The sequence below is a fragment of the Prunus dulcis genome, chromosome 1 (assembly GCF_902201215.1).
Source record: "Prunus dulcis chromosome 1, ALMONDv2, whole genome shotgun sequence".
Taxonomy (NCBI): Eukaryota; Viridiplantae; Streptophyta; class Magnoliopsida; order Rosales; family Rosaceae; genus Prunus; species Prunus dulcis.
The window spans coordinates 5,213,844-5,230,046 of NC_047650.1; the positions used below are offsets into that span (position 1 = coordinate 5,213,844).

The 16,203-nt window shown below is 34.1% G+C and overlaps 2 protein-coding genes across 2 annotated transcripts in view; one reads left to right on the plus strand and one right to left on the minus strand.

Moving 5' to 3' along the window:
• The window catches only part of LOC117627682 (calcium-transporting ATPase 8, plasma membrane-type-like), a 13,906-nt gene extending 7,443 nt beyond the window's left edge, over positions 1-6,463 (minus strand). Inside the window, exon 1 of the mRNA XM_034359916.1 lies at positions 6,421-6,463. Within this exon, the coding sequence (XP_034215807.1) occupies positions 6,421-6,438 (18 nt within the window). The 5' untranslated portion in view covers positions 6,439-6,463. The remainder of the gene's footprint in view (positions 1-6,420) is intronic.
• A 4,957-nt stretch (positions 6,464-11,420) lies between these two features.
• LOC117614993 (senescence-specific cysteine protease SAG39-like) lies at positions 11,421-12,556 on the plus strand. The gene is made up of 2 exons (XM_034343953.1): positions 11,421-11,856; positions 11,964-12,556. Exons 1-2 carry the CDS (start codon positions 11,421-11,423, stop codon positions 12,554-12,556), a joined length of 1,029 nt encoding a protein of 342 aa, XP_034199844.1.
• Positions 12,557-16,203: the final 3,647 nt, after the last annotated feature.

Below are 16,203 nucleotides of genomic sequence, written 5' to 3' on the forward strand. Positions count from 1 at the left end.
AATACTATTTTTCTGCAACTTCCCATCCCCTCCCTCAACTTTGTCTCTCCTTTGCCCTCTCTCTCCACCCTCTTCCCCTTGTGCTCTCTCTCTCTCTCTCTCTCTCTCTGTTTTTTGCTTGCCCACAACCCTACAACCCCATCCCCACCCAAAACCCACACCCAACCCCACCCTCTCCCTCTGTATTTTCTCTCCTCTACTTTTCTCTTCTGCTCTCCCTTTACCTATGTTTTTAATATATATTTTTTTTAAAGTTGTTTGAATAAATGTTTGTGTGAAAGGAAATGTGGAACTATCCTTATGCAAGTGATTATTTTGCAAAATATACAAAGGGAGAGGATGGGGTTGGAAGTTGGTTGCACTCGCGGGTGGGGATGGGGTCGTCGGGCTGTAGGCCAGAAAAAAAAAAAAAAAAAGGATTTAATTTTTTTTAATATATGGATTTTCCTTAAAAATATATATTTATTTATTTAATTTAAATGTCACGATGTGATTGGACATATAGGCTTTACTTATCTTTCACATCCTAATGTTAAGGACTATTAATTTCACAAAAAAACCTTAAGGGCAATTCGTGACAATTTCATATACCTAAAGGACCATTTGTGATAAAAAGCCTTAGTTTATATAAGAGAAGAAAAAGAACAAAAACAATATACCGACACATATGTAATATATATAAACTTTACCAGCATGGTACCACTCCCATCCGCTATTTTCGAGCCAGGCTTTAAACGAGAGGCTCCAGAAGAAGCATGAAGGCTTACAATGTTGCTGTCTCCATTCACACGTGAGGTATCTATGGAGAGGGGTTGCGCAGTGATTAAAATACCATAAGCAGGGACCTGTGGATATACAATCAAAGTAACATAATTAATATATTTTGCAGATATGAAAAATATGGACTTGTGAAAGGGGACAGCAACATTGCCACATACCTGGTCACCAATGTTAAGGGGAATAACATCGCCAACAACAATATCACATATTGAAACCTCAACGTGTCTACCACCTCTAACAACCTGCATAATTAGGTACGAGATCCAAATGTTTAAACAGTTAGGGCTCATTTGGTGACTAAGATTGGATTGGATAGAATAACTCCTCATATTTAAGGGTCCAATAGATATATTTATACGGTATTGAAACATGCATACCTTCAAATGCATATTCCTCCCTTCCTCCTTTACATTGTGGATCAGAGATTGGCTGTATTCGCAAATTGCTGCAGACCCAAAAGAAATTCAACACTTGACCTCAAAAGAGAAAAAACAAAAAACAAGAGAGAAAGAGAGAGAGAGAGAGAGAGAGAGAGAGAGAGAGAGAGAGAGAGAGAGAGAGATGCAAACAACAAAATCCATAAATAATTAGACTTTTTTTTTTTTAACCACAAAATTTTTCACTACTACATTTTACACTTTGCGCGACGAAGAGAATTTCGTCGCGCAAAATATATTGTAGTCGCACAAATTTCAGCGCGACAGAAACTTCGTCGTGTAGAATCCGTCGCGCAAAGATCGTGAAGAAAGACTTTGCGCGACGACGATATTTCATTGGTCGCACAAAGTGACTTTGCGCGAAGAAAACATATTAATCGCGCAAAGAAAAATATTGGTCGCGCAAAGTGACTTTGCGCGACGAAAAATATTGGTAGCGCAAAGTTGTGCGCGACGAAAGACATTGGTTGCTCAAATGTTTGCGCGACGAAATATATTGGTCGCGCAAAACTGTGAGCGACGAAAAACATTGGTCGCGCAAAGTCTAAAAAAATTTTAAAAAAATAAAAAATTCCCGCGTCCAATTTTTGGAACTTGCCCAAATTTTTTGAGTTTTGCGCGACGAATACTAACGTCGCCAAATATTTGCGTGACGAAATATTTTTTGTTTTAAATTTTTTTAATTTAAAATAAACTAATTTAATAGTTTGCGCTACGAAATATTTTGTCGCGCAAGGTTTTTGACTTTTTGTTTTATTATTTCTTTAATATGAATTTATTTATATGAATTTTTTCAAATTTTTACTTTTTAAATTTAATTTAATTGTATGATTTTTTTTTAAAATTACTTTAATTTAAATTGATATTAATTTTTACTTTTTAAATTTAATTTAATTGTATGATTTTTTTAATTACTTTAATTTAAATTGACATATTCAAAATAAAATTACATATGAAAAATAGTGATTAAATTATCCAATAAATATATATATAATATTCAAAATGTACACATAAATTAACAAAGTACAATAATAAAATCCTAATACAAGCGTATTGTGGTGGTAGTGGTGGAGGATATGTTTTGATAGCTTCCTAATCCTCAACTTTAGCCGTCAAAGTCTCGATGATTCCCTACAAAAAAAATAAATATGGTCAAATAACCACACAAAAAAAAAAAAAGGCATAATCTCCCCTAAAATTGTTATACCACAAATCCAACCCAAACTCCAATCCCTCCCCTTTACTCAACCCCAAAACCCACACAAACTCAAAATTAACTCAAAAAACACATATTAATGAAAAAAATTTAAAATTTGGAGAGAATATACCTTTTGGCAAGATTGAGAGTGAATGAGAATGAGAGGGAGAAGTGAGTGTGAGAGAATTAGAGAAGATAGTGATAGAGAGATGAGAGAGTGAGTGAGAGAGATGAGAGAGTGAGTGAGAGAGAGTGTGAGATAGTGAAGAGAGAGATGAGAGATTAAGTGAGAGGAGTGAGTGAGAGAAATGGTGGGATTTGGGGAGAGGGAAAGAGAAAGGAGAGGTAAGAGTAGAGAAAGGCATTGAGAAAATGGTGGAGTTATTTCGGTTTTAAAAACCGTATCACTTTGCGCGACGAAAAATATTGGAATATTAATCGCGCAACCTTTTGCGCGATGAAATATATTGGTCGCGCAAAGTCTAAAAAAATTATTTAAAAAAATAAAAATCCCCGCGTCCCATTTTTGGTACCCGCCAAAATTTTTAAATTTTTGCGCGACGAATAGAGGGGTATTGGTCGCGCAAAGTCAAAAAAAATTATTTAAAAAAAAAAATCCCCGCGTCCCATTTTTGGTACCCGCCAAAATTTTTAAATTTTTGCGCGACGAATAGAGGAATATTGGTCGCGCAAAGTCAAAAAAAATTATTTTAAAAAAAAAATCCCCGCGTCCCATTTTTGGTACCCGCCAAAATTTTTAAATTTTTGCGCGACGAATATAGTACGTATTGGTCGCGCAAAGTCTAAAAAAATTATTTAAAAAAATAAAAATCCCCGCGTCCCATTTTTGGTACCCGCCAAAATTTTTAAATTTTTGCGCGACGAATATAGTATTATTGGTCGCGCAAATTCTAAAAAAATTATTTAAAAAAATAAAAATCCCCGCGCCCCATTTTTGGTACCCGTCAAAATTTTTAAATTTTTGCGCGACGAAATATACGTACTGGTCGCGCAAAGTCTAAAAAAATTCCCGCGTCCGATTTTTGTTACCCGCCCAAATTTTTGCGAGACGAAAAAAATATATTGGTCGCGCAAAGTTTTGAGCGACAAAAAATATTGGTCGCACAAAGTCTAAAATTTTTTTATTTTTTTTAAAAATCCCGCGTCCCATTTTTGGTACCCGTCCAAATTTTTAGAGTTTTGCGCGACAACCTGTTGGTTGCGCAAACTTTTGAGAGACGAAAAATTGGTTCGTAACACAATATTTATAAAAATAATTGTTATGAATAATAAAATTAAAATTATTTTATTTTACAATTTAAAATATAAATAAGGTTAAAGCTGCTTAATAAATATATATACTATTCAATTTCTTAAGTGTTATACTTACAAAATAAATAAATTTAAAGCTACTTAATAAATAAATATATATACACACACCATTCAACGATCCAACCGTCAGACTTATTTGTATATACTTCAAGATCGAATACCCCAAAAATCGCAAAAAACAAACATTCAGAGATCTAGTAACGGGACAAAACTTTTCGATGGTTATAAATGAAAAATTACGATTTAACGGTTATTTTAACTACGATTTTGATGATTTTTTTTTACAGCTACACTCCTTGACCATATATGAATACAATGACTGAATTTGATCTTCAATTTAAAATATTTACACTAGTGGATACCACAAAATCTTATGTTATATCTAACGAACGTATAAATAACCTCTTAATTGTTAGAGAATATATTGTTTTGATGGCATATGCATTCACCAAAACTAGTTTCAACGATCCAACCGTCAAACTTGTTTGTTTATACTTCGAGATCATATACGCCAAAAATCGGAAAAAAATAAACATTCAGAGATCAAGTAATGGGACAAAACTTTTCGACGGTTCTAATGAAAAATCCCGATTTAACGGTTATTTTAACTCCGATTTTGATGATTTTTTACAGCTACACTCCTTGACCCTATATGAATACAATGACTGAATTTGATCTTCAATTTAAAATATTTACACTAGTGGATACCACAAAATCTTATGTTATATTTAACGAATGTATAAATAAACTCTTAATTGTTAGTGAATATATTGTTTTGATGGCATATGCATTCACCAAAACTAGTTTCAACAATCCAACCGTCAAACTTGTTTGTTTATACTTCGAGATCATATACGCCAAAAATCGGAAAAAATAAACATTCAGAGATCAAGTAATGGGACAAAACTTTTCGACGGTTATAATGAAAAATCACGATTTAACGGTTATGTTAACTCCATTTTGATGATTTTTTACAGCTACACTCCTTGACCCTATATGAATACAATGAACTAATTTGATCGTCAATTTAAAATATATATTTTCTAACAAAAACCCAATCTGAACAACAATAATATATTTTTCTAACAAAAATCCGATCCGATCTAAAATAATAAATTTAAAGCTACTTAATAAATATATATACTGTTTAATTTCTTAAGTGTTATATGCATACAAAATAAAAAACAAAAATAAATTAGTTTAGGCGACGAAATGTTTGGATTACGTCATGCAAAGATTTTAAAAAATATATATTTTATTTTTATAAGGACTTTGCGCGACGAAGTTATTGTTTCGTCGCGCAAAGTCACTTTGAGCGACGATGTATTGTTGTCGCGCAAAGTTACTTTGCGCAACGAAACAATAACTTCGTCACGCAAAATTTTGTCGCGCAAGACTTTGAGCGACGATGTATTGCCGTCGCGCAAAAGTTTGTCGCTCAAAGTTGCTTTGCGCGACGAATGTTTTTTCGTCGCGCAAGACTTTGAGCGACGATGTATTGTCGTCGCGCGAAAGTTTGTCGCGCGAAGTGACTTTGCGCTACGAATTGTTTTTCGTCACGCAAATTTTGGTCGCGCAATACTTTGAGCGACGAAGTTTTAAGTTTCGTCGCGCAAAGTGACTTTGAGCGACGAATAGTTTTTCGTCGCGCAAAATTTGGTCGCGCAAGGGGTTTTTTTTACTAGTGTTTAGACTTTATCTATATGTTCCAACATACAATTTTTCTTTTCAGTTATTCAAAATCTTGGCTTTTATTTTCATTTAAGTTATTGGAAAATTTAACCTCAAGAGTTTTTGCTTTATATATGCACACGAGCTGCACATCACTTTTTGCTCTATTGGAATAGATGTGCAGAATTTCCTATTCTGTTTAAGTGGGAAAATCAACTTCCTATTGTTTTTTTCTATTTGGTGAAGTGGAAACACACTCCTACTTTATATCACATCACACCACGTTAAATACCTTTGACAAGAATGTTCACCATAGCCACAGCAGCAACGTTTCCCTTTTCCCAGTATCCCTGCAAGTAACACGACGTAGAACCTAATAAATAAATAATTGTTGTCAAAACAACTAAAATATAATTAAAAACCCTGAGATTACCCAATTGATCAATTTGCATTCACTCCGATTTTTGGCTATTGTTGACAATTCATTTTAAAAATTGAGGAGAAGCTCCTCCTTAAAACCAGTGTGATTTTGACACTTAGTAAATTCCTTTAATATTCTTTCTAATGGTCCATCAGAGATTTCTAAGGATTCTACCATTTTTATTTATTTAAGGTTTTGATACTTTGATTGGAAGTTGACAAGAAGGGATCTAGTTCTATTCGAACCAATTACGTTCTAGTCAACAAAAGAAAGATGTACAGACAACATGACCCAATTGCAATTTTCTCTCAACTCTCCAATTATACTCTATATCATATTTATCAAGAGGCCAATATAGTTACCAACATTAGCATGGTCATTCATGTATTTGGTTTTGTAATTTTCTTTCTTTTTTACTTTTTACATAAACAAGAGTATCCGAGGATTCTCTATGGTTTAGGATCCTCTATGTAATAGTGCTTTCTTGTCAAACAAAAAACATAGAGCTAATTGCGATTTTTCTTTATACTAACATCCTACTGTCATGAAAATACTTGGAAGTACGGCCGATCGAGGCTCACCTTTGTCACTAGACCCATCACTGAAGAAGCCACTGCAACTACTATGAAAATGATCAGAGAAATATCTTGATGACATGCTTCCCAAATACACGTCTACAAGACAAACAAAGTTGATGTGGTAAAATATAAACTGTAAGAGCACTTGATTCAAGGTGTATTAATTCAATCCATCCTTCTTTCAAATTTCATAATTGTAACGAAACTAACCAAGAAGCTCTTTGATTTTTCCGCAGGACATGTGTTTGCTCCGAAAACACTTTTCCGTTTCACCACATCAGCATCTTCCCCATTAATCCCGTCCTCTAAATTCGTTTTCAATAAGCATTCTAAGCCTTTAATCTGATGTAAAAGAAGTATATAATTAGTGACAGTTAATATCAACCACAAGATAAAAGATGATATTGTGTGTTGGGACTTGCCCCCCCCATATTGTTCCAGACCACCAACATCATCATTCATAGTCAAGGCAACAAGTTCCTCTCGTCCAATAACAAAAACACCAGCAGTACTGGGTGTTCTCAGTGAAGTCCCTAACAAACCAAAGAAACAAAGTCAGTTGTACAAACTAATAGTTAAGTAACTTTTCGGTGGAAAAATATTATCACGTGACATCTCCACATGTTAGAATATGAGTGAAGAAATGAGTGATATTTCCCACTTTTAAGGGTATAATAAAACCAATATATATCCAACTATATTATAACACAAGGACAAATTATACTTTATGACCGTATTCAATAACACACACTTTGCAGCAAAATAATAACACATACAACTTTAGTGAGGGTTGCCACACCAGATCCAGAGGTGGTGCCGCCACGGTTGGAGTGGTTGTTGATAGTATAGCTAAGCCACTTGTCATTAAATATGAAGAAAGGACATGTGGCATTTTGTGACTGATTTACTTTTGTTTAACTGTTAGAGAGTTAGTTAAAAAGCTGTTATGCAGTTGATTAGTGTATAAGAGATCATGACATGAAAACCAAGAATTGATAATCTTTTTCTTCTAAGTTCTCTCTGAAATTTATCTTTGTTATTAGTTGTGGTTGGTGGCTCATGTGCTGGGTTTTTGTTTTTTCCTTTAAATTTATTTTAAGTTACCATTGTTATGTTGTTGTTAATGAACATATGTTAAGAAATTAGACAAGGGACATGAAGGAGACACTTATTTTCTGGACAAGTCAATCACAATATCACACATGTGCTAATTTCTTCCTTAATAAGCAATCACATTCGTAAACAGGTGTCAAATTATGATTGGCTTTAGTAACATCTAATGATATGCAAGGAGCCATGTTAGCATGTACATACCTTTCACTGGTTCTCTAGCTTCTGTTTGGAAAGCAGGATCAACCTAATAAACAAAAAGAAGAACAAAATAATACATTAGAAGACAACAAGAACATGAGCAATTACACGAACGGTATCTGCATGTACATAACACAATCATTGCTTGCTGCAAGGAAACAGAAATAGTTTAGAAAAAGCTCAAATAAAGAAGATTTCCTTCAACTAACAATAAGAACATCCATGGGAGATTATCAAAGCTACACATCACAATTTTGGCATCCCGAAAACAAAACAATAGAACATCCTTTTTCAGCAAACCCTAAACTCGGAGAGAGAAAGCAAAATTGAAGAATCATTACTAAAAACATAGTCTTTTATTTTATTATAAAAATCTATAAGTATGTACCCTCCAACGGTTGATGCGCTGAATGGGAGCATCCTCCTGCAAGTCGTTCTGTTGGTGAGAAGGCAAGACGGTCGGTGAGTTCATGTTCTTCTCGATCATTAACTAATCTGTCATAAAGAGAAATGAATAGCAGGTTTTTTTTTTTTTTTGGGGTAAGAAAATGAATAGCAGTTTTACTTGCACTCACCCAGTAGACTGTACTGTTTCGTTGATTTCTTCAAGTTTCAGCGTAGCTTTGGATTTGAGAGAAGTGCTCAAGGATATGAAGTTGCCAAGGGTCTGGCTTTTGTGTTATTTCCACGTGCCGTAGCTAAAGTATGAAAGCGATACGCAAATCACCTCAGAATATTTTGAGCCAAAATTTCCAAGTCTTTGGTGGCTCTTTCCAACTCCAACTTTGGTCAAGCCCTTAGACTCTAGAATTTTTGTCACAACTCACGAGCGACTTCCCAGTGGGTCATCTATTCTGGAATTGCTGTAGCCCCAACTTGCTTAACTTCGGAGTTCCCATGACCATAGGCGGAGCCACACTAAGGGCTACAGTCCACTGTAGCCTAGTGTGGTTTTTTAAGAAAAAAAATATAAAACCTATATATTTAACTTATCTTCAATATTAGCCCAGTCAGTGGAGCTGTACAGATTACCTTATTTTCACTTTCAACATTTAAGTAAATGGAGTAATATAAAAATAAATAAAAGTAAAATGACAAAGACATTTACTTAAGTTTACAATGTAAATAAGGAAGTACCCCCATTTGGATTCAAATAAAAATACTATAAAATCAAATTCCCGCCAAATCAAAATATGAAAAATCGGTTTTAGTGCAAAATACGATTTAGGCTAAAAATAATGGCTTACTAAGTCAATATATACTTCATACTAAAATCCCATAAAATCAAGTTTTCTTATTTGATGTGTAAGGAATAAAAGCCGCCAAAAATTATCTTGAAAAAATGATTATTCTGAAAACCCATTTTTCATACTTAGTCAATATTTTTACATAAAACAACTTTTCATGTATGATATGAATGCATGAAGGAACCTAAGGTCAATCTAGGTAAAAAGCCTTAGATGTTTAATCTACTATGGTATTAAACCCTATTTGGTTTATGTTAAAACTTATTGAAAATTAGTCTATGAAGCTATGAACTAGCTTGGTTTATACGATTTAACGTTTACTTTTATTTTTAGAAAGACTATAGAAATTATAAATACCAAAAAAAAAAAAATCATTAAATTTTAAGCTAATAACTTTAGCTAGCGCACCCGTTGAAAAATTCCTGGTTCCGCCTTTGCCCATGACTCCGAAGCCAGTGAGCTCCCAAAAAAGCCTCGTGTTAGATGGAGGTGGGCATGTACATATAAGGCACATCACCCCCTCTCCGTTGGTCGATGTGGGATGTTACAGAATGAGTCCTACCGAATGTGAAGAATCCAATCCAATTATTATTAATCCATGAGAATTCTATAGTGAGGACCTTATTAATGTCTTTAGATGAGACCTTATCTTTTAACCGTTTGATCAAATTAATTAGCCGTTGGATTAAGTTGCTTAGTTTGATCCAACGGGCCAACGGCCTAATCCTGTCCAACTTGATTTGGCTACAAAACACATGGCTAAGATTGAGAATCCAAACCCAATAATTTTATCTAGCCCACCAAACGGGCCCAAATGGCATTAGCTCCTTAACAAAATCCATCTCTTGGCCAGCGACTTGTACAAAAAGCAGTACATATATGATGTATGTATGTGCCTCTTATATATCTTGAAAAATATTTGTGCTACTCATAAGAAAGGTCCGTCTGTTGAAATCTGCCTCTAATTTGTAAATTCCCTATTATGCAATAAGATTTGGACAGCGTTGCTCCTTGTAAGGCCTGACGTGTGTCGTGGGGTGGTTGACTATTTAGGATTTAGGGTTTGGATATATTCGTGATATAACTTAGATGAATTCGATCTAATATACACGTGAGGTGATTTATCTTATACGCCCTCTAATTTTTCCCTTTTTCATTGTTATCATTCCAAAATTGTTATCATTCCAAAATTATTATGATTTTGGAATGATAACAATTAAATCATAGTATTACAAATTTGATATCTTATGATTTAATTGTTATCATTCCAAAATCATAATACTAAGTATAACCCAATTTTTATTATGGTAAAAAAATTGAAAAATTCAACAAAGAAAAAGAGTACATAAAAATTGATTTTTGCAGATAGAATCAGAAAATCAAATAAAATCAAGGCATGTCCAGGTCAAGAGTACATATGAAGACATGAAAACAAGTGTAGATGTATGATGACTACATAAAATAACTTTGTGGGGACAAGGAAGCCATCCATGCAGGATGCAGCTAAAATAACTGGCTTTCAAGATGTGCCTATGCAAACAGTGAAGAGACCCTTCTTAAGGCAGTTGCTAATCATTATGTTTCCATTGATCCTAGAGATTCTGATTCTCAATTCTATTCAAGCGGTGTCTTGAAGGGGAGTTGTGGAACAAGCCTCGATCATGGTGTTACCGATGTTGGTTCTGGGGTCATTATGGGATCAAGTATTGGTTAGTGGGGTCAGAACGAGGTGAAGAAGGATACATAAGAATGCAAAGAAATGTTGAGGCAAAGGAAGGCCTTTGTGGCATTGCTATGGAAGCCCACTGCATTGTTGAATTATACCTTCAAAATCAAAGCCTACAGCCTACTATACGTATATTGTTAGTAAATTCTGCATATAAAACAATCTTAAACAATCTTGATGTATGACATTTACAAACGGGTTTTAAGTGAAGCGGAAAATGCCTAAGAAGAGCTCAACTTTTTCTCATTTCTTGCTTCTTCTTTTTTAACCTAATTATATGGCACTTAATTTGTACACTACAGCCAAATCAAGAAAAAAAACAAAACAAAAGCATTGCCAAACTACAAGACAGATATATAATTTTAAAAAGGTCCGTGAGGTTTGGCACTACAATTTAAAAAATTATGCATATAAAACAAAGTATTAGCATTTGGTATGAAAAAAATATTTAGGGTCCATAATCACATGAGGACAAATGGTTTTCCAGTAAATTATCGTGCCGTCAAATGGTATTAATAGTCATATGAGCCAACTTACGGATTCATATCAGGACATTTGCTTGGGCACGAAGATTGCAAATCAACTTTTGGGGCACGATGATAGCAAGGCCATCGATCTATTCTCTATATTAACTGTGAACAAGTGTACCATTTCAGTGCATACCAACTCTTCAATTCATTTACTTATATCAACTCTAGCTGCTTCCAGTGTTAACTACCATGGAGTTTATTAACCAGTACTACTGCAAATGTATCTGTTTGGCCTTGATCTTCATGTTGGGGGCTTGGTCTTCTCAAGCCACTTCTCGCAATCTCCAAGATGCATCAATGTATGGAAAATACGAGCAATGGATGGCTCGCTATGAACGTGTATATACCGACATTCAAGAGAAAGAGATGCGTTTCAAGATATTCAAAGAAAATGTGGCATTCATAGAATCATCCAATAGCGATGCAAACAAACCTTATAAATTGAGTGTCAATCAATTTGCAGACCTTACAAACGAAGAATTCAAAGCCTCTAGAAATGGATTCTTGGGGCATGAATGCTCCACAAAGACAACTACTTTCAAATATGAAAATGTTACAGCCCCACCTACGGTAGATTGGAGAACAAAAGGAGCTGTGACGCCTATCAAAGACCAAGGCCAATGTGGTAATTTTCATCTAGATATCTCAAACACTACTCTCCTTTTGAAAATTAATTCAATCATTTTGTTATTAATCTAATTGGTTTTTAATTGCAATAAAAAAAAAATGTAGGATGTTGTTGGGCTTTTTCAGCAGTGGCCGCCATGGAAGGAATTACTAAGCTTACAACTGGTAACCTGATCTCTTTATCTGAGCAAGAGTTGGTTGATTGTGACACCAAAGGTGTAGACCAAGGTTGTGAGGGTGGCTTGATGGATGATGCATTTCAATTCATCAATCAAAATCATGGGCTTAGTACCGAGACAAATTACCCCTACACAGGTGTTGATGGTACTTGCAACACCAAGAAAGAGGCTAGCCACGCTGCCAAGATAACTGGCCACGAAGATGTGCCTGCAAACAGTGAAGCTGCCCTTCTTAAGGCTGTTGCTAATCAACCTATTTCAGTTGCCATTGACGCCGGCGGTTCTGATTTTCAATTCTATTCAGGTGGTGTCTTTACAGGAGCTTGTGGAACAAGTCTTGATCATGGTGTTACCGCTGTTGGTTACGGAGTCAGTGCTGATGGTACCAAGTATTGGTTGGTGAAGAACTCATGGGGCACAGAATGGGGGGAAAAAGGATACATAAGAATGCAAAGAGGTGTTGAGGCAAAAGAAGGTCTTTGTGGCATTGCTATGGAAGCCTCTTACCCCACTGCATAGTTTGAATTATACCCTCAAAATCAATGCCTACTGTATAAACCTTGTGGGTGTACTATATATCATGATATGTATATGACGAACTTGTACCCTTACGTACATGAAATTATGCCTGTAACAAAACTATCAAGTTTTATAATTACCAAAATGAAGAACTTATTCAACTTGTTTGAGTTGAATTATCCAGTAATGTCTAAAATTTACCACTTGCTTGTGTAAACTTCAAAAATAGGCCAAATCAAAGACTTACTTAGATAAAAGGCCTCCTCTACTATCGTGTTGCATTTATTTATTTATTTATTTATATAATAATGAATTTAATCTTGAAAAAGATAAAGTTGCATGTAATTTTATACTAACTAGACTATGTGTCTCTTAAAAGTGTTAATGAACAGAAATACTTCCTAAAGAAACACTTCCAAAAAGCCCTAAGATAATTGATTACCTCATGTTACACTTTATTTCTTAATGTTTTCATTTAGCACTTAATTACAATCGATTATTGACCATAGAAACAATTGAAAACAATATCTAATCAAAACTAAAGGGAACAAATGTTTGTCCTTTTTCAAACGACCAAATGGGTACCTTGGGACACATATTCAAAATAAAATAACTCAAGTTTTTAGACTTTCATCCAATTTTCTATTAATTATAAGGATAAGTTTGTCATTTTACAAGGACAATATCCAAAAATAATAAAGAAAGAGTGCTGCTAAACGAACCGTAAAATTAACTGAGTACACACTATTACCAAATTAATTATTGAATTACTAATTTACCCTAATAGAAAATGACCAAAAAGGGTACATTAAATTGTGAAAAGAATGTAATTTTATTAAGTACACTATATTCACCATATTCAACCCTAATCAAATGATTAGAACCATCTATTTCATAATTTTTTTGTATTCTTCGAAAGCTACGATTTACCAAATCAATAGTTATTAAAAATCACCGAAAATCAAGTTATTACATCTCCATCATCAGGAATCTTCTTTAGGATAGTTTCCAAGTTTATAGGATCCCTTCTGTATTTCCAATACAACTTCAACTTCATATCAGAATGAGGGATGGACTAAAGTTTGGTTTTTCTTTTTTCTTTTTTTTTTATACATTTTTTTTATGTAAATCGTATGTGCTGGGTGCTCTTGGGTTATCATGGCTTCAAGGGAGTTTTGGATTTTTGTTCATTTTTTGTGTAGCAGGTTACTAAATGCATGCTCAGGATTTTGTCCATTCAACTTGTTCATTTTCAGTGCTGGATTTTTGGGTAGTGGACTTGATTCACTTGAATGATCTTTGACTGTTTCATATTGATAAAGCTTTTTAATTGGGGAATTAATGTCGATCTTTAGTTACTGTTTAGATGTTTTCTTGGTGAGTGCTGCTAAACGAACCCTAAAATTAACTAAGTACACCCTACTATCAAAGTATTTATTGAATTACTAATTTACCCTAATATAAAATGACTAAAAAGGATATATTCAATTGTGAAACATAACACCACATATTTTTAGGGTGTACTCAGTTAATTTTAGGATTCGTTTAGCAGCACTCTTTAAAAACCATCTAAAACATGACACCGCGTATTTTTCCCTACACTTCTCTTCTTCTCCATCTTAGCATTTGGACAGCCGAACTCTTTTATCTCTCAAAACCAAGCTTAGTAGAACCTCTTCTTTTTTCAATCACTCTTCTACTCATTATAAAACATACAAAATACCAAACTGGAAGAATAAAGAGCAGTTTTCTTTTGGCCAATACCGAGCAGCAGTTTCAAAAAAAGAAAAAAAAAAAAAGGGGGAAAAAAACTGCAAAGACTTGACTGATTGCTATAATAAACCACACAATGTAGTTGTTTCTTCTTAGCTTTCTACAAATTTTCATGATGAATGTACAGTCTCTGAACATGAGATCTTGAAAATGCAATTTTACATGAAGACATATTAAAAACTCCTCTTATGTTTGCAAAGCAAAATGTGTTTCAGCAATACAGTTGCTGAAATTTTCGTTTTGCCAAGAATAAATTTACTTGAAGGAATTAAAAGAAATATGCAGGGGTTGATTCAATACAGTGCAGTGCTTGTTTGTGTTAGCCATTGACGGATGGACTCACTGTGAGACACACATCAATCAATGGCTAGCATTCTCCGAAGAAAATTGAAGGCATATATAAATACAAGGCTGATTGATCTATACAGTGAAGTCCTTGTCTGCAATCCTAATTAATTGTTTCTTTGAGTCTTTGTTTATTTTCTCTACCATTTGGAGTTAAAGACTCAAACATTAAAGAACTAAAGAAGACTTTGAAGTTTTCGCAGGCAAAATCATAATTTGAACGTTTTAGCATCAAGAGGAATGAAATCAAAGAATTATGTTGAACGTTTTTGTATCATTAGTTAGATTTAGGATATATCAAAAAGAACAATATTGTCCAGATTTTACAGTTAAAATTTTTGAGAATCAAAGTATGGAGAAAAGGGGATCATAGGGAGATCGATGAATGTTGTTGGGTTTTTTTTTTTTTTTTGGCGAGATAGAGCGTATTTTTGGTAGTTAAATAAGGTGTACTTAGTTAATTTTACATTTTGATTTAAATATTAGGGTGTACTTAGATCATAGGGTGTACTTAGTTAATTTTAAGGTTCATTTTGCAGCACTCTTTCTTGGTATTGCTAGCAATTCAAAAGCAGAAGAATCTTCAAATTGTGAACACTGATACATGTTTTGCATTAGGTTCAGTCAGCTTTCAATATAGAGGGAGAGGCCAAGAAAAAGAAAATGGGGCAGTGAAAAAACTTATACTGGAGAGATGAATTGGTATATTAGGGTGTACTGATGGTATTTTTGGTAGTTAAATAAGGTGTACTTAGTTAATTTTATATTTTGATTTAAATATTATGGTGTACTTAGATTATAGGATGTACTTAGTTAATTTTAGGGTTCGTTTAGCAGTACTCTAAAGAAAATGTAAAATCATAATTTCTTCTCTCTTTTTCTTTGTTTGTTTCTTTTCCTTTTCCGTCTTCTTCCTCGCTTTCTCTTTTCTTTCTTCTATCCTTGTCTACTCCAGCTCTTTGAAATTTATTAGCTCCAGTTGTCCTCTCTTCACAAATATCCAGAGGCTCCACTGCTGTATCAAAATTTGTTTGTTCATGCAACAAAAGCATTTGGAGGGAGATGCGAATGATTAATAACAGCCAAGAGAATGCTAAAATTGAAGGAACGTGTGTAAAACACAATACAAGAAGGAAGAAGAGGAAAGGACGAGTGAATAAATAAACGGGCAATCTTCACACCTCATAGAAAATATGCCACACAGACCCGGTATTTTGGGGAGGAGTTGATAACTTGATGCAATCCCTAAATCTCATTGACCCAATCAAGAACAATTAGGTGTCGATGAAGATGAAAACATATCTTGATTTTGATTATATGTTTATTTACAAGGATCAATCATTGGCATTCACTCGAAAACCCTTTTTGGATGCTGGATTACAGACAGAGTCTTGGAAGGAAGGGGCTGGGGAAGATGTTGATTGCCTTCCCTTTTTTTTCCCTTTTTCTTTTTAAGTTTTGTAGTTTTAACAATTTAATTATTTTAAACTTTAAAAAATTAAATTTTAATTAAACAGTGAATCATGTGC